Source organism: Hyperolius riggenbachi, chromosome 5 (genome assembly GCF_040937935.1).
Source record: "Hyperolius riggenbachi isolate aHypRig1 chromosome 5, aHypRig1.pri, whole genome shotgun sequence".
Taxonomy (NCBI): domain Eukaryota; kingdom Metazoa; phylum Chordata; class Amphibia; order Anura; family Hyperoliidae; genus Hyperolius; species Hyperolius riggenbachi.
Genome location: NC_090650.1, coordinates 242852373 through 242872170, shown reverse-complemented (window position 1 = coordinate 242872170; position 19798 = coordinate 242852373). Strand labels below are relative to the sequence as shown.

At 38.9% G+C, this 19798-nt stretch overlaps 1 protein-coding gene across 1 annotated transcript in view; it reads left to right on the top strand.

The window, feature by feature from the left end:
• Nucleotides 1–19798, top strand: part of LOC137518634 (cadherin-9-like) — a 232326-nt gene that overhangs the window by 32922 nt on the left and 179606 nt on the right. Inside the window, exon 2 of the mRNA XM_068236736.1 lies at nucleotides 302–579. Within this exon, the coding sequence (XP_068092837.1) occupies nucleotides 358–579 (222 nt within the window). The 5' untranslated portion in view covers nucleotides 302–357. The remainder of the gene's footprint in view (nucleotides 1–301; nucleotides 580–19798) is intronic.

Sequence of the window (19798 nt, the reverse complement as noted above, 5' to 3'; positions counted from 1 at the left end):
TAGAACAGGTATAGGAACTTATAGGATAGAAAAAATAAGGCTTAAATAGTTTTGTTACAGAGTCTTTTTTAGATCTGAATATTGTGTTTTCTTTCTTTTGCAAGATTCCACTTTGCATGGTATTTTTTCTTCTAGTTATGTTTTTTGTGTAACCAGTATCTCCATTAAGATTAGCTAGAAGCTAAATAGATACAGTATAAAGAATTGTTTGTTTTTAATTATACATGTGCCTGATAATTAGTACTTCAGATGTTAAAACTATAAATTGATTGATTGTTTATTTCTGTTTATGTATTTGCAGTTGCTGTGTAAGAGAAGAAGACACCAAATTTGGATGTTTTTTAAATTCTACAGATAATGAGGATCCATTTTCATTTTCCTTTGATCATGTGCACTAACATTATACTTATGATTCATACAACCCCCGTGGATATCGCACAAAAAAATAAACATGACAAAAAGCAAGCATTATTGGAAGATGGTATAAAAGTGCTGCATCGTGCCAAACGAGGATGGATGTGGAACCAATTTTTTCTACTTGAAGAGTACACAGGTTCAGACGCACAATATGTGGGCAAGGTAAGGCATTTTCAACACATCTTTCCTTGAAGGAAAGATCTACTTTTGATGAGAAAAATTCAGTGCTTACAGTTGATCTTTGTATACCACAAGGATTAATACACAAAACAAATACCAAGAAACATTATAGGGTGATTGTCTTAACAATTGGAACTGCTGAAGATAAAAAAAACAAAAAACAATGTTGTGTTGATTTTTTTTGTTTCGATACTGAAGCAGGCTTGTGCAGTGCTGGTTTCCAATATTTACAATACGGAATTGCTGACATGCCATGTGGGTATCTGGAATGTTTTGTACTCTGCACTGCAGGGAGGATTGTTGCGCCTTCATGGCTTAATATGTATTTGCAAATGTGCAAACCTAATCCTGATTATTAATGACAATTAGAGGCAGGGATTTTTTGCAATCATTCTGGGGTCAACCCAGGATTTTATCAATGAATTTTCTTGCTTTTTTCAAAGGGCTGGTGCACATAAAGAGTGCTTCTGGGCACTTTTCAAATCGGCAGCGCTTTGAAAAGCGCTGCAATACTGTAACCCTTTGAGGGTGTTCCCACGGCTTCATTGTGATTTTTTTTAAAGTGCAAGCACGCTGCATTTGTTTGAGCGATTCAGCTTGAATGAATGTGCAAAAACGCTCATTCATTTAAAAATTGCTCTGAAAATGGCTTTAAAAAATCTCAATCGGTAAGCACTAGCGATTGCAATTGCGACTTTGGTGGTGCACTAGCCCTTAGTTGCATATCTGTGGTTAACCTTATCTGAGACTAATAAGGCATGCCTAATGAATTACAGTGTGTTGTGTGTACCTCATGCATAGCATTCTTAGAATTTTTACAGTAGTAGCAGTAGAGTATTGTACCATGTTAGCCATCAGTAAAAGCAAGAAGTTTTAAATCAGGATGATACCATTTATTGGCTAACTAAAAAAGAATAAGAATAAGCAATCGTTGCAGCCTTCGAGTTAAGCCTGACGAAGGCTGCAAAGCCGAAAGCTTGATTATTCCTATTCTTTTTAGTTAGCCAATAAATGGTATCATCCTGATTTAAAACTTCTTGCTAGAATTTTGACATGCACTATACTTGATTTATGGTCCTCAGCATCCATTTAAAAAAAAAAAAATTACAGTTCATTGCAATTAAGGCCAAACCATAAAAATTGCCCAACAAGCACCACATTTTTTGTGAACTCAAATGAAAGCTACTCACCTCAAGCACAGTGTTACTTGTGTTATCTTTTCAGTACACACTAGTTACTTTTTTCCCTTGACTGTGATCTGCAAATGTAGGAAGACTCGGATCTGCAAATGTAGGAAGCTGATCTCTCAGTTAGAAGTACTTTCCTGAGCACTATGCTAAAAGTGATAGGGCAAGAACAAATATACATATTTTCAACTGGGAAATATTGCCATCTGTAAGTTATGCACCATAGAAGTTGATGATCCTTAACTCATTGTCTACAAATGTCATTATTTCTGATTTAGTTGATCTAGATCTATCTGCCCTCTTGTTTTCTTATGTTGCCCCATTTTTTCCATATATCCCCTCCTTCTCCTTGCTCCCAAAATTTTTCATATTATTATGATCAGACCCTTTCTTCACCATACCCTTTCCTTGCCATACATTTTTTTTGTAATCCTTGACTTCTGGGCTTTCCTATCTCTACTTTTATCTCCCAACTCCTCAAATAGCTACTCCATCTAACCTTTTTATGGGCTTTTCTGCTAGAAACATTTCTATTCTTATTTAAACCAATCAATCATATCCTCATACATATAATCTTCCTTATACCTCAAAAAAAGTAATTATTTTGCATACAAAGAGCACAGTTTATATCAATCGGATAGCTCTAATTATAAACTTTTTAGCAATTTTTTAAAATATTTTGCGTGAAAAAAACTCTAAAAAGTTTAATTTGATTAGTGGTCTATTTATGTCAAACCACTGGCAACGGCAAAGCATTATCAGCACCTGTATCCACAGGATATCATCTATTTAGTTAATGACTCACTTTTAGTTCAAGGCCAGGCATTTGTTGTTTTTGTTTTTCTCTTACTTCTCAGTTCAACTTTTGTTTGGACCTTCTGTTATATAGCCAACACAATCATTTTTTCGTCTATTAAACTGAAACGTATCCAAAAGTACAAAACAGTACATAAAAAAGAGTATTGGTATAATGATCTGCGATATTTCAATGAATACTTTTTTCCCGTTAATTTCAATATGAGAATATACTGTATATACGCTCACTTAAATGGATAAAGACAGCTATGAAACTGAATTTTGTTTTCAGATAGGTCTTTGTAGTATTTTTAAGTGAAACATTAATACAAAGTTTTTACATTAAACATTGTTTCCTTCAATATTTGTAATACTCTTTTGCTGAGGCCTCACCTCATTTTTTCCATTCATTTAGGACTGCAAAAAAATGGGGATGCTCATTGTATTTGTAATTCAGCAGAATGTCCTTCTCTTCATCCCTCCACTATCTTTATGTGAGGGAGGATCTTAAAGTCTGTAGGTGTTCTGTCAGGATCTCTCTCTCTCTAATTCTATTAGGGATATTTTTTTTTCAATATACATGTCTAATCAAAATATATCCCATTTTCTACTTACACATTTAAACAAATCCCTTTCATGAATTAAATGCACAGATAAAACTTGTTCTCTTCATCATTTGTATCTGTACTACTATATTCAATATGAAATCCTCTTTCCATCTCCTGATTGGTCATAGGAACAAGGGCATAGGCCATGTGCATAAGGCATTGCATGTTTTTGTTTTAAAACAGTTTACAGCAATAATATTTTAAATGGTTTTAAATGGTCCGTATGTAATTTTCATGGTAAGCTGATTTCCTCAGCAGCTCCATCTGAAAAGAGATATCATCCTATAATGTATACACCTATTTATTTTGTGTTTTTATTAAAATCTATCCCCAGTGGTTTGTTTGTAGGACCTGATATATTGAGATATTTATACTCATATACAGTATATTTTTAAGGGTTCACCAGCTCTCTGTTTTGCCCAAGTTATTGGTCGTTAGGGGACCATCATTTTGAGAAATATAATAACAAATACATATATAATTTAACCTCCTTAGCGGTATGCCTGACACTGTGTCGAGCATACCGCTATCTGTCCTCCTGAGTGCCCCCCCCCTGAATAAATGTGCTGTAATACCTGCAAAACCTTCTGCTATCACTAGGCTAGCTAGTAAATGTGTCCTGCACCCTCCGCTCCCCTGTGATCCCCCGCGATCCCCCCGTTTATACATTACCCCCCTGGATCTAGCAATCGCGCAGCCTCCCGACACAGCTCTGGTCTTTCTACGGGGAGGATCGGATTTGTGCATGACATCATGATGTCGGCGACGTCATGATGTCTTGTGCGATCCTCCCCATAGTGAAGACCGGAGCTGTCCGGGGAGGCTGCGCCGATCGCTGGATCCAGGCGGGGGGGGAGCGGCGGGGATCGGAGGGTGCAGTACTCATTTACTAGCTAGCCTAGGGCTAGCAGATGGTTTTGCAGGTAATACAGCACATTTATTTAGCGGGGGGGGGCACAAACTTGCATCACCTCCTGAGCGGCATAATGCTCAGGAGGTTAAAAAACAGTTTGTTTTCTGTCAGTGGATTAGTGCAGGTGTTAAAAAATGTTTTTTAAAAAAGCCTCCTGTTCTGCACAGCTAATTTATTTTTGCAGCAAGGTGGGAGGTCCTCTTGGCAGCAATGCTCAAAAAAGAGTACTGTTGTCAAGGTTATAAAGAACTCCAGTTTCAAATCAATGTCAGTTTTTAAAGTTTTAGCAGACTTCATTGTTATGGAAAGATAATTTTAAAGACATCAAATTTAAGAAGATGCGACCAGCACTGGTTTATATACGTGGCAAAAGAAAATTTCCTATGTAAGAAGCAACTAGAAAGCTGGTAATAAATGTATGCACAATTAGACTCAGATTTTCACTGGGTAGTAATACATAATATAATATGGAATTGTTTAAAAAAAAAAAAATATATATATATATATATATATATATATATATATATATATTGTATGTAATAGATTTTGCTTGGTTCTTCTTTTGCATCCCTTCATGGTTTCTAGTTTTTGTTGTAACATAGGTTGTTTGGGATTTCTAGAAGGCTCAATAATGGAATGGTATGTAGGTTCTGCAGACCTAATCACTGCCTTGGGTATTTGTCACATATTTATACACTCCTGGCATTTGATAGTGATAAGTTGATCAGTTTGCCTGGAGTTATAGATACTTATCTATGAGCTTATAATGGATTATAAATCTGCTTCTCTTGTGATGATCTGAACTGCTCAATACATTTGTAATGAAGCTAGGGTCTGAATCTAGTTCTGGATTAAAAGATCTTGTGATCAAGATGTATACATAAATCTGATTTAAAGTGGGATACAAAACCCATAATAAAAAAAAAAAACATTTACTCTAGGCTATTGACATTATGACCAACGTGTATTTAGATCCTTTTTTTATGCTGTAACATTTGTATGACAAATTATTGTCATTACTATTAACAGTTATGTTTTATGCATAGGATTACTAGGCCGGGAAACCCTCAGTTTGTGTTGTGTTTGCTTTTTGTATTGTATGGAACATACCAGAGCCTGAATCAAAAGAGGTTGATGTAATGTTTTTACAGCACACCTGAAGTGAGAGGAATAAGTACATTGACATATTTACTTCCTGTTAGGCCTCGTTCACATCTGCTGCGCTGAAAAACGTGTTAAAGCGCATGGTAAAAAACGCATGCGCTTGTGCGCGCTTTAGTCCGCGTTTCTGTGCGTTGCGCTGCGCTTCTTTAAAGCACGTTTTGCTTACTGTAGCAGCAGCAGTTGTCAATAAAACTTTGTTTTTGTATGTAAATGTATTTTTTTCTCCAATTAGGGGTAAAAAACGCATGCGCTTCTATGCGCTTGTACGCGCTTCTATGCGCTAAAAAAGCGGACCCATTCACTTGCATTGCTGTGCGCTTTACAGCTCAACGCACAGAAATGCCTGCAACACTACGTTTCTGTAACGCTGCTCAGCGCAGCGCATAGATGTGAACCAGCTACATTTAGTTACATGGGAAAATCAATACCTTGCTGAACGCACAGGGCAGTGCGCTGTGGAAAGCGCACAGAAACGGCACTGATGTGAACGAGGCCTTAGGGCTTATTTCCATTGGGTGTTGTGTCCATTTTCCGAATCGGACCGAAATGCTAGGGATTCAGATGTGTGCTATGAAAAGCTGCTGCATTTGGTGCAGAATCACCCTGGTATGTGATCCGGCTTGCATGCAGGGACATTCTGCAGATTCGGACTGAGGGAAAATGGGCTGTTAATCAATGCAGATTGTTTATGCAGACTAGCTATTTTGCGGATCATCTGTTTCATCTGTTTCTAAAGAATTTTGTCATAAACAATCATGCCGATACGATGCTCTGACTGAAGTCTGACTAGAATAGCTGCATGCCTGTTTCAAGTGTGTGATTAAAAAAAATATTGCAGCCAAATAGATCAGCAGGACTGCCAGGCAAATTGTATTGTCCAAAAGGAAGCACATTTGCAGACACCATATGCCTCTAATGTCTAGTCCCCTTTTATAAGTGTTTTTTTGTTGTTGCAATTTCTACATTGGAAAAACATCAGTTAAGAAAACTACATATATCATAGAGTCACCACTAAAGGAAAACACAGATTTTGAATCGGTGCCCTTGAAAATTAATCAATTGAGCAAAGTATTGCATTCCTTTAAAAGTTATGATCATGTGTTACAACTGTAACATATATTATATTAATTAAACATATAGGCTTCAAATGCAACTGCTTAAAGCAATACTGAAGAGGGAAGGCTCTGAATCCATAGAGCCTCCAAGGTCTTCACTCTATACCATTGTTCCAGCGCTGACTTTATTACTCTGTATCCAGTGGGTTAGACTCATAGGTCATTCTTGGAGTTCACCAAAAAACTAGATTATTCCTCATCTCACTGAAAAATTGACCTTGAGTTAGATCAAAAGCCAAGGGACACTCTTTGAGCTTCAGTATCCAAAGCAATGGGGGATACTTAAAAGTACATCAAGCAGGAATACATGACATTTCTGAAGTAGCTCCTAGAGCCAGAAAATGTATCTAGTAGTGCAAATTTAAGTTCAGTAACCAAAACAGTAGCCAGAAAAGAAAAAGATTCACTAGATTGATTGGTTTCCTCCTCAGTGAGCTAATCACTGCTTCAGTAGGCAATACAAGCTGATGCTAAATACCCTCCATAATTAAAGAAGAGGGTAGATTTTGTAGATTAGCCTTATACCAGACTCTTCCTTATTTTCCACCTGCTTTAACTTCTGCCTAATTACTGACTCTGCCTTGCCTGCCTTGACCTCCACTGATAAGCAGCTCTGTCTTGTCTGGTACCTGCCTTGTCCTTAGCCTGCCTACAAACTCTGCCTTGCATGCCATCTGCCTAGATTCAATTTAACTAGTAAGCCTTGCCCTTATAATCTTCAGTCTCTCATATACAGACCCATCTTTTCTCTCTGTCATTGGTGGGACAATCTCAGTTGTCACACAACCTTTTAATCACTTACAGCTAAGTAATCCACTGCAAACTGGCGAAGACCAGTGGCTACTTAGAGTCTACACTCTGTAAGAGCCCATGTCTTATCAGTATGTATTGCGGTGGCACTGCTTGAGTTGAGTGCTGGGTTGTGCCACTAGTAGTAAAAGAACAGTAATTTACAATACTGATATTTTACTATGCCCTATCTGGAACCCATAGTCCCTTTAACCCTACCCACCTAGTACCTAAAATTAAGCCTACCACCTAATGGCTAAACCTAATCCCCCTTCCTAGTGCCTAAAATTCATTTTTCACCAAATGCTTAACCACACCCCCATAAGTACCTTTACTGAACCTCATAACCCTAGCGCCCAAACAACCGCTAGTTGTTGCCAATTGTCTATGATGGGCTACAACTGTTAATTCCTATGTAGTAACCAGTTGGCTACTAGCTGCACTGTGCGCCCAACCCACTGCCTGGGTGGCCAAACACTGCTAATTAACACAGAGGTCTATTAGACATCTGCAGATTCCTCACCCAAAAGACCTGATCCATCTCTTACACCAGTGCTAAGGTCAACCTCTCATTACTCTCTCGTTCACCTTAAGATGTGCATCCCTTTTAATTTAAAACATCAGAACTGTCCATAAGAAAACGGTTTTGGAAACTTGGTACTTTTTAATGGTAAAATATATTTTGTATAAAGTGCCACTGTTTATAAGCTTCTGTAAAGGCCTGAGTTTTTAGATTCTTTTAGATCTTAGATGACAGTGATTACATGGAGCCCTTTTAAGTTATTGAAGCTCTTTAAATATGATATTTGTACTCAATAAAGTAGCTTGAATGTGAAATGTGTGCAAAGAGACATGTCAAGTATAAGGAGAAGGATAAATATTCTTCTAAAGTCGAATGTGATTACATTTGCATATCCTAATATATATTTGCTTAATAAAATAGTGTAATGCAGAGATACGGTAGTCTAAAACTCTTTCACAGATCTCAGCCCTTACCAAATTGGTGAGGCTTTTTATTTCTTATGGGAGTACTGGAAATGTTAAAACAACTTTGAAAAAAAAAAACAATCCTGCGGCCAGTGATTAGTGGTTAATGTCAAACACAGGAAAAAAGAAGCTGGCCATAATATGCTTTTAAAACCTTTTTACTGGAGACATCTATTTTCAGCCTGCACACAGTAGGCTGCTGCTATATAAATTAATATGATTTTAATAAACAAAGGAAACTCATATTGCATTGTCCAGCAATTTTATTGGTGTATAATGCAGTTAAGCTTACTTTCTAAGCTATTATGTCTAGTAGACTATAGCATAGAATGCTAAAACTTACTGCACTATTACCCACTTTAAGGGTTAACATTGTAAGCCTTATTACATTAAGTTGTATTTCTGTAGCAACAGTCAAGAAACACATGAATATAGTAAAAAGGAGTTTGGGATCTGAATTATTAAACCAAAGGATTGCAAATTGGAATCCTTCAGCTTAGCATCCTGCAGTGGCAGTGATCACTGGATTGGATACAAGCACATCCTGACTATGGTGGCCTTACATGGTACAATTTTTTTCATCCAATCTTACCATTTCTATGTAGTATAAGGGTAAATTAAGTGAATATACTGAAAGGATAATTTAGGCAGTTCCCTTATACTACATAGAATTGGTAAGATTGGATGAAAAAAAATGTACCATGTATGGCCACCTTAAGCCATATTGCTTTTGTGATGTGACAAAAAAGAGGGGGCAGTAAAGTTTCTCAAACCCTCTTTGTGACTAAGTGAAGATAGGAGGCACCTATAGAATCACTGAACTGTTTTCCAATGACAAATAGACTAAGGTAGAAAAGATACCAGTTCTCCCACCTTAGAGAAGTAACATTCAAAGTCGAAGTTAGGGTGTAAGTGTCTCGAATTTTATTGTGCACACTTGACAACACGTTTCACAGCCAGTGCTGCTTCCTCAGGTCAATAAATGTGCCTAGAGCCAAGCGTGAGAATGTGCCGTAGATCTATGTAGATCTGTAATTTGTTAAAACAGGTTTTATTGAAGAAGGGTGATGAGCACTTGGATCTATTGATTGAACTGTCCATCCAGCCTGCATTATTAATCCAAGGTGATCATTTTTCATCTTCGGTTTAAAATAATTTTTCAGCATTTCAAAATTGAAAAAGCACCAAAAGTAGTAGAAAAAGTACTATCAAAATTATTGTGTGTATTTTCTTGCTTGGTAGGGGGTTGAAAAGGCATTTTATTAGCAATATGTGAAAATCTACACTCAGAGAAAACTCAGGAGAAAAAGTTAATTGCATATGGTCCCAGGTGTTAATTACATTTGACCTGCACTCTTGCACAGGATAGAAGGAAAACATAGAGACATGCATCCTGTATGTATTTAGAGAGTTTAGCCTCTCTAATCCCCCCTCATCTGTGACTCATCACCAGTTGAAATTTGATCTCTCAGCTGTGCCAGCTGGCTGCCATGGCTGTGCAGCTAATTTGTAAACACAGGGTGTTAACAATATGTCTGCTTCCATGAAAGCAGGAAGTAGATACACTGCATATTTATATAGAAATGCTTTTCTTTAAAGGTTAGTATGTTGTTGCTTATCTTTTAAAGCAGAGAGGAAGTTCTGAGTTCAGGTCCCCTTTAACGCTTTTTTAAAATGTTAATGATTCCACCCTTTACAGAGGTAAAACAGAGCATCAAAGAATACTAGCTATGTTTCCATTATGTGAGCAGCTCCTTCTGTGCTACTAGAACCAGAATATTGCAAATCTCATTCCCTTGCCACAAACAGAAACACTCTCTGACTTACAATACTGTCACACTCAACTCTCAAGAGCAAGGCCTACATGATATGCCATGACACGGGGCAAACCCAGGATTTTCAAAAGGAGGAGTTGGTTCCTGAAAGGTCTCTCTCAGCCACGCACAATATAAGGATTAGATTGTGAGCTCCTCTGATGGCAGTAAGTGATCTGACTATGTACTCTTTAATGTGCTGCAGAAGATGTCCCTGTTATATACGTAAATACACAATAGTAGTTAGAATGAGACAATGTTGGACTTTTTAGGGGGGAGGAGGGTGGGAGAGAGATGGGGAAAAAGAGGCAGTAGAGTGGGAGAAAGAGATAGAAGAGAGTGGGGAGGTAGAGAGAGGAAACAGTAAAGGAAAATGGACAGAGGGACAGTAAAGGAAAAGGGCCATGAGTGAGTGACAATGTGTCTGTGGGGAATAAGAGAGGGGGGGAATAAGAGAAAGGAGAGGGAAAGAGTAAGAGACACACATACACAGGACAGGGTAGGAGGGTGTGAGGCAGATGACGGAGGGAATAGGGGGGGGGGGGCAACACAGAAACAGGTGAGAGGTACCTTACCAGGATTGCAATATTCTTTTTTGCAGGGACATAATGAGATATTACCCAGACACATTGAACTGTGAAGAGATACAAGGGGATAAAGGGGAGAGAGGATATAGCAGGGAGATGGTAAGTAAGACATTGGAGAGAGTGAGGCACACACTTCAGTGAGAAATAGAGGTATTTAGATTTAAGAGGGCTATCACATAAGCAGGAGCAATTCAGCTGGCTTATCCATCTAGACCTCCCTCAGTGCTTCTCCTATCACTACAGAAGTTGGCTGAGCATTGTTATCTGTATCCACTGGCCTCTGCAGTATATTCAGTTTGGCAGAAGCCAGTGAATACAGATAATAATAAGGATGACAGCCGATATCTGTAATAATGGGGGAAGTAAAAGCTTACTAAAGGTCCTTAGTTCCTTCTTTACTAGCACATAGCAGGGTACAAGGCTGTGCTGCGCATACCTGGCTCTGTGCACTGTTACATTCCCCAGAGCTGCTCCATGCTTTGTACACATGCTGCTGCAACATTCAAAGTCAACTGTAGCCAGGAAATAAAGGGGGTGGGGCTGCACATAGTGCAGACAGTAGCACAGTGCTGACATTCTGGCGTCTCAACCTGTTCCTGTCCCCAGACACTGCACTGGCACCAGTCTGAGGGGGGATTCTAGGCACCAGTACCCCCCCCCCTCAAACTTGCCTATGATAACATGCCATCAACATGAATCCTGTCAGTGTCATAGGGTTCTCAGCTGCATCAAGAGTTCTTGCTGCCTTTTACTAGCCAATTACTAGCCTTTATATAAATACCCTTGTTTGGGTTTTTGTCATGTTTGGGATGGGATGCACTGTGCACCTGCCGTGTTGATGTGTATGATCTTTAATTACCTTCAAGCACAGCATGCATAGTTTTAAAATGCCTGAATGAAACCATTGCAACATTTTTAGAAAAAAAAATCTGTGGAAATGTCATAATGCCCCACGCTTTCACTGCAGCCAATTGATTGCTGTAGACAAGCCAGCACATGGAATCCCATGTAAAGAGAAATAGTGTAGATATGATTGTGATGGCAGGCATCTGATTGGATGTCTATGAACACCTAATATAAGATCCTGACCAAGTTTTTAAAATACTACTGAAGTTTGTTGTATGGTGGTCAGTTTTTTGGTTTGAGAAAAACCTGATTTTAGGGATGCTCATTCAGATTCCACAGAATTGAAATTTCTCCATTTCTGATTGGAATTTAGAAGACGGAAATTGGAAAGGAATTCCATGGAATTCCTGTTTACCGCAACTCGGTAATTTTAGCCTAGAACTCGGAAGCATTTGACCAGTCAGAGAATCAGAATTTCGGCAGAATCGGAACTGGCTATTTCCAACCATCCTTACTGATTTTCATGCTTGAGTTTTGCATATTCTGCAGCATTTGCAGGCTATTCAATATTAGCACAGATATATTTTATTTCAGGCTGAGACTAGTATATTCAGCTGTGGAGAAGCACAATGAAAAAGTGATCAAATAAAAAGCACTGTCCCATATTTACAGTGAAACCCCCATTATCTGGCACCAGTGAGGATTGACTGATACCGGATAAGTGTGCTTTCTGGTTGCTTTAGAGTCAATGTTAAAAACAGGCCTAGCTAAAAAAACAGTACTATACCCCAGTCTATAGACATACCATAAACTCTGTATTAATGATGAAATACAGTCATTATAAACAAATTAAGGCAAAGGACAGACTTAAAGTGAACCTCCGGACTAAAAATCTACTCAGCAGCACTGAAAAGGCTTGCTGTTTCTTTAACAGTTTCACGGCATCAGAACTTTGTTTTTCTTACCAAAGCATAATTTTTAGCTGCATTTTAGCTAAGCTCCACCCTTCAAAGAAAATAAGCCCAGGTTTTTTTCCCTGATGCTATGCAGAGCAGGGATTTCCTATGTTGTTATTCACGTTGCCTAGCAACTGGGAGAGGTGCTCAGGACACAGGACAGTTGGAACTGTGTCTCATGTTTCCCTGTCACCTCCTTTCAACCAAAAAGATGGCTGCCATCATGAAATCAAACATTTGCCTGTTCTTTTAAAACAGTGTGGGTAAGAGATTATATTACCTATCTATTTTAATTAACATAACTAATGTATCTTAATGACGGGATTTTTGTTTAGGCCGGAGTTCCTCTTTAATGTAACAAAGGTTGATTAATGTATAAAGAAGTGTAAAAGTAGATTTATGCATCCTACAAAGCCAGGATTTTTATTTGAGACTTCTGGTTGACTGAGTTCTGGATAACGTCGGTTTCACTGCACCTGCAAGTCACTGCTAATTGACTGAGCAAGGCCCTTTTCCATTACCCAGCATTTTGCAATCTGATTCTGATCACTAACGGATTGCAAAGATAAATGAATCAGACCCCTGGATTTTAGAATTTTAAAGCTAATGAATCTTGTTGCCCTTCTACAATTCTCTGCTAACAACTCCCTGTTGATTCAATTTATAAATATTACACATATTTGTTTAACGCAAATTGTGTATACAATAATTAAAAACTATGTATTGAAATGCAGCTAAAATTAGCACCAAATCTGTATTTTACATTAAAATTCACTAATTCTCTGAGCAGCAGGATGTAGTCTGAGAGAAGGAAAAGGACCACAGTGAGCTAGTCAACCTTTGTTGAACTACATAGTAATGTTAATATAACACTGGGAGGTTGCTGCGAGGGAATAATGACCTTGGTGATAACACTGGTAATTCACTTTCAGTTTTTAATCAGCAGGCTTAGGGCAGGCTGTTGACCAAGCTGTTTTGCTTCACTGCAGTCAAGAAAATTCATATTTTATGTAATTTCATATGCTATGATTTTTTTCTTCACTGTGAGCTGGTATACATTTAAAGTAAGTAATCACGTTTGATACAGCAAAACATATTTTAAAGGCACTCTCAATAACCAGGTGCCTAGATTTTACACATCCCAAAAAAGAAGACAAATCATAGTTTAGGGGATATATTTATTAATATCATTAAAAACAGCTTCTACATTTGCTGCTGCCCTCTGTGGCTATCCTTTGAACAGTGTTTGGTCAGTACAGGAGGCATTACCTTATCCAGTACACCCAGCAGAGAAAACATTCTGAAGGCTGCCCATTATGCTCCACTTGTGACAAGATGAGGGTCCATACACCAGGAGCAGACCCACAGTTGGATGACATCTCGTTTATTCCATTTCAAGCAGTAGAAAAACTCCATCTTATGCAGTAGTAACACACCATCAAAGGAAATAGAACAGATCTGTACTTCAGCATGTTTAGCACAATTCTTACCCAAACTCTTTCATTAAGGTGCCCATATATCAGGTGATGTATGGGCAGATCGACTAAGAGACAGATCTTTCTCTGTGTGAATCTGATCGTAGAGAGATTTGTTGTCTGCCCTTACACCGAAGGCAGATTCCCGATCTATTTCAGCACGAAATCTCTCAGAGACTGGCATTGTAATGTAGCATCTGTTGCGTCAGCGCCTCCCACGCTGTCCCCACCCCGAATGTTAAAATGCGTCCCCCAGTGCCCGGTGAAGTATACTTTACCTGTCCATGTCCGCCACTGGCTCCAGGCTCCATTCGCAATCCACATACACGTGACACACATGGTTTCCAGCGTATATGTGAGCATGTATGTGACAACACAAACGTGCCCACGTTACTCTGGCAACCACGTGAGGCAGGTGTATGCGGATAAAGCCCGAAGCCAGCAGCAGACATGGACAGGTAAAGAATACTGCATCTGGCACAGGGGCGGCACATTTTACATTAGGGGGGACAGCACCAGGGGGTATTGTTGCGGCCGCCCTGACGGTCCCTGACCATTGATTGGGCATGTTCTTGGCAGGAAATGATTCTCAACCGATTCGATATTTCTTATCGAATCAGATGGTCGATCAGCCGCCAAGTCGATAGATGTATGACCACCTTTATTAGAGTCCTGACATATAAGTTTCTAAAAAAGTCTAGCTCTCCCTGGTCTTATCACAGACTATAGTTATAGGGCCCATTTCCACTATACCTAGGCGAATCTGCATAGAAAAAAAAATGCTTCCGGATTCACATGCGTATGCGAATTGGTAGGCGTTTGTGACCATTTTTTTATGCAAATTCGCATGCATAAGCAATTTTTTCTATTTTCTTGTCGCCATTCATCACTATTAAAAAAGTGTATGCACGAACGAGTATGGGAAATACATACCCCCCGAAAACATGTAAATTGTTGCAGAGGCGAACATTTTTTTATCACCTGCGGCTGGAAGCAAATTTTGCATGTAATGGAAACAGGCCCATTGACATACATTGTATATGCAAATTTGCATGGGGCTAATTCATGCAAATTTGCCATAGTGGAAACAGGCCCTTAGGGGAGATGGGCTATTCAAAAACCTGTTGGTTCTGTCAGATTTCTACTACCTACTGTAAGTGACAGCAGCATGGGAGAAAAGTAATTTATGGCTCATTTTACTCTAGGAGAAACTTCTTATTTGTATGTTTTTAGCTGTAGTTTAAATGTAATGATTTTTGTGATAGTGGTCCTTTAAATAGTTTTTGTTTGCTTTTCGAGGGAGTGCAGGGTGCAGGAACCTGAGTATTAAAATTTCTTGAATTGTAATTCCTAATTACTCAAAGAAACACAAATAAATACTTTTCTTTAGTAGCAAAGTAGAATTAAAAAAACATATCTGATTTGTATTGTTCAAAAAGAAAGTATTCACATAGAAGATGCATTGGTCCATCATAGTTTTGGCGGACAGCTTATTTGACACATTCTTAGAACATAATAATGTCCTTGAACATTAAGTGAATTTGATGCAATATGTCTCTTACATTTGTCAAAAGTTATTGTCATCTGACATTTGACTGAGCATCTCTTAGAATATGTATGCAGAAGACAAAAGAAAGAAAGAGAACGCACACATGAGATGGAGAGGAAGTATGAAGGGAGAGGCTTTGACCTGAGCTCAGCCAGGCCATTGACCCGATTTTGTACCCTCCAAAAATGTTTGCCTGATGATGCGGGATTGTGACCCGTGAAATGCGGTGCAACTTTGGAGTTTTTAATAAAAAGTTACTTTATACTGTGAGTATCGTCCCACTGTCTGGTCTTTCTTTCTGCAAGGGAGGTGAGTCCACCAACTTCCCCCTTTTAAACAGTTTTTAATCGATTTTACTCTACTTGGCGCCTCTGTGTTACTGCTTTACAAATTGTCTAGTCTACCCTTGGTGGAGGGATGTATCCCAATTTCTTCCTGTCTACAGAGAGCGACTTCTTAACCCATTCAGGTTCCGTGGTTTTCACGAGAGAAATGTTCACCTCCCATTCATTAGCCTATAACTTTATCACTACTTATCACAATGAACTGATCTATATCTTGTTTTTTCCGCCACCAATTAGGCTTTCTTTGGGGGGTACATTTTGCTAAGAGCCACTTTACTGTAAACGCATTTTAACAGGAAGAATAAGAAAAAAATGGAAAAATTCATTATTTCTCAGTTTTCAGCCATTATAGTTTTAAAATAATACATGCCTCCATAATTAAAACTCACGTATTGTATATGCCCATATGTCCCGGTTATTACACCATTAAAATTATGTCCCTATCACAATGTATGGCGACAATATTTTATTTGGAAATAAAGGTGCATTTTTTCCATTTTGCATCTATCACTATTAACAAGTTTAAAATAAAAAAAATATAGAAATATTTCATCTTTACATTGATATTTAAAAAGTTTAGACCCTTAGGTAAATATTTACATGTTTTTTTTTTTTTTATTGTAATGTTTTTTTTTATTTATAGTAAACATTTTATTTGGGTAGTTTTGGGAGGGTGGGGGGTAAACAATAGATTTATAATGTAAATGTGTGTTGATTTTAATTTATTTTCATTTCCAGGTGTAGTGTTACTTTTTGGCCACAAGATGGCGGCCATGAGTTTGTTTACATGACGTCACTCTAAGCGTAACACACGCTTAGAGTGACTCATCGCAGAGGGAACGGCCAGAAAAGGCGCAGCTTCCGAGAGAAGCTGTCGCTTTTTCAGCGGGGGAGAGGAATCAGTAATCAGGCTTCATAGCCCGATATATTGATTCCCTGACTACCGAATCCACGGCCGGGAGTGCGCGTGCACGCGCGCGATCGGCCGCGGGGGCGCGCGGTAGCGCACATGGTTTCTGGACGTAGTTTCTACGTCCAGAAACCAAAATAGGTTAAACCTGAGCGGGGTCAGGTTATAATACTCCCCGCCCGCTTATCCAGTGGTTGCCTTTGTGGCGACCCACGTTTGTGAGTATAACCATTACTTTGTTGTACACCTGACTAATTGTTACTGAGATACTACACTATATTGGGCTCTCGGATTCCTTTTGTCTCCTTCAAGCTCTGTGTGACAATTTTTAATGTTGCAATCTCTGTGTATGGGAGGAGGAAGTGACCTGCTGGTTGGAGCGTGCAGTTTGTCCGTTGATTAGGAGGCAGTTCAGCCGCTGGCCACGGCTACTCTGCTGGGACATAATTCCTTGTTGGCACGCACAACCCCATACTTGCACCGGGAGTTATGTATAATTCTATTGTGTGCAGTGAAGTGCTTATTAACATATAATACAATATATGCTTGTGTTGTTTCTTTTGTTTGCTTTATAAATAATGTTTAAAGGATACCCGAACTGAAATGGGACATAATGAGATAGACCTGTGTATGTACAGTGCCTAGCACACAAATAGCTATGCTGTGTTCCTTTTTTTCTTTCTCTGCCTGAAAGAGTTAAATTTGCAGGTATGTAGGTGGCTGACTCAGTCCTGACTCAGACAGGTAGTGACTACAGTGTGACCCTCACTAATAAGAAATGCCAACTATAAAACACTTTCCTAGCAGAAAATGGCTTCTGAGAGCAAGAAATAGGTAAAAAAGGGGAATTTCTTATCAGTGAGGGTCACGCTGTAGTCACTTCCTGTCTAAGTCAGGACTGAGTCAGCCACTTACATACCTGATATTTAACTCTTTCAGGCAGAGAAATAAAAAAAGGAACACAGCATAGTTATTTGTGTGCTAGGCACTGTACATACACATGTCTATCTCATTATGTCACATTTCAGTTCGGGTATCCTTTAATATTAAGATAATAAAATGTGCTCATGATAACTTTGTAAGTTTAACAAAATTATATTAGCAGATTCGTTAAATGTTTTGCGTAGCTTGTAAAAGTTATGCAAAAATTACACAAAATCAAGATTACCACAAAATCGCAATTATGATCAGAATCATAATTGTGACAATTGCTCAGAAATTTGTAATACTACATGTTATGAATAAGACTTTTCTCAGCCAAGCATTTTTTATGCCTGTGTAGGGGGAAGAGGGGAAGTGTAGTGTAGTGGTAGGGAAGTGGATAGTAAGACATGTCATGAGTGATGCAATAATACCAGGCTTCTATGCATAGTTTAGCTCCTTCATTCAAACAGACACCCAGTAATACTGAGTCTAGGCTCACTTTTTCTTTACAGGACAGTAGCTCAGCATTAGTGTTGATGGTTTGCACACTGAACTGCACCACACAATGTTCACTCACTCCAGCTCCTGTCCTGATTTCCATCCAGCACTCTCCTGCCCCTTCCCCTGCCTGGCATGCCCATTCACTAACCTCAAACATGAGACAGGCTGGTGTCACCATCCATGCAAAGGGTGCATAGAGAGATTGATTGTCAAGATGGTTGGGTAGGGTGTTGGAAAAGAGCAGGCCTCTGAGTTACATCCAAGCAGAAGGCTGTATTCCTCCACACTGCTTATCCAGTCTGCCTATCCAGCTTTCTATGCTTCCCCAGCAAGGATATCAGCTTGATTCCGTGCAAGTGAGCAAGAATGCTGGGCAGTGGATGAGGCAAAGAGGTAGCAGTCAAAGTACAAGAGATTATCCAGAAATGGGCAAAGGCATGCAGTGCAGTTTAGCAGGTGAATTGGACTTACAGGTTTATGAATTTAAAAAAAAAAAAAAAAAGGTTGTGGGTTGGCAAGTCGGCCAGCAAACCACAACGAAAGGAGTTGGTCCATAACCATTCACTGCTGATCAAAGCAGGATCATCCACAAGGCAACCTAGGCAGGTGCCTGGAGCCTAGTGGGTGTCAAGGGACACTGCTGTCATCTCCTTTCACTCTTTTTATCACTTTAGCTTACTAGAAAAACTATTGTGGAAAGCCAAAGCAATAACCTTGCCTTAGGTCCCATTTCATTGTACCATAATCCTTCTCTGCTGCTGAACAATTGCTTTTGGAGAGACAGCAGATAAAACAGTTAAAAAAACCTTGCCCTTTTTAAGTTGTCAGCAATAGTGCTATAATTTTCCAGTATCCATCACACTGAATTACGACCTGTTTCCACTAGCATTGCGGATGCGAGGTGATCGCTGCATCGCCTCGCATCCCCCTGCAGGTCCTTTTGGTTGTAGTCCGTACAACCGGATGCAGCGTCATGTGGCTTCCCATCAGCAGCTATGGGTAATTGGATGCATGCTTCAGAAAACTGCAGCATGCTATCTACAATTTTCCTTGCGTCGCATCGTGCCGCATCACATAGGTCAATTCACGTCAAGGGAAACTACTCCATTGACGTGAATCAGTTGCAGTTGTTTTGCATTGCGATGCTGTTGCGGCTTACGCATAGCAACACATGTAGTGAAAACGGGCCCTAAACTTGAATGCTTGTCAAAGCTAAACAATCCTGTTTATGCACCTACTGGCTGTTATCTCTGAAGATAGTCATGTCTCCTTATGACCACTCTTTTACATTGTATGACTATCTTAGTAGTTACTTACATTTCAGGCACTTGCAGCTGCACTAAGCAAGTAAGAAAGTAGCTGCTTTGAAAATATTGCTATTTAGAAGAAATCATATCTTGCATCAGAAGTTTCAAATAATGCTCAGTTAGCAGTGACAAAATATGTTGTAATATTTTACTGTTGGGTGATTTATTAAGAAGTACTTGCCAAATACTGAAATTACTGGTGCCAAACAATTTTATTTAACCATAAAAATCAGATATTATGTGCAGAAAACAACGGTGCCTCACTTTTTTTTTTTTTTTAAAGAGACTTTTTATTGATTTTGATCACACAAACAACACTAAAAACAAAAACATGTTTCCTCCGTTAGCCATAATAACGTACATTATATATATCAATTGTATGACAAGAGACAGCTGTATTCCACTTTATACATACAAAGTACATATATAT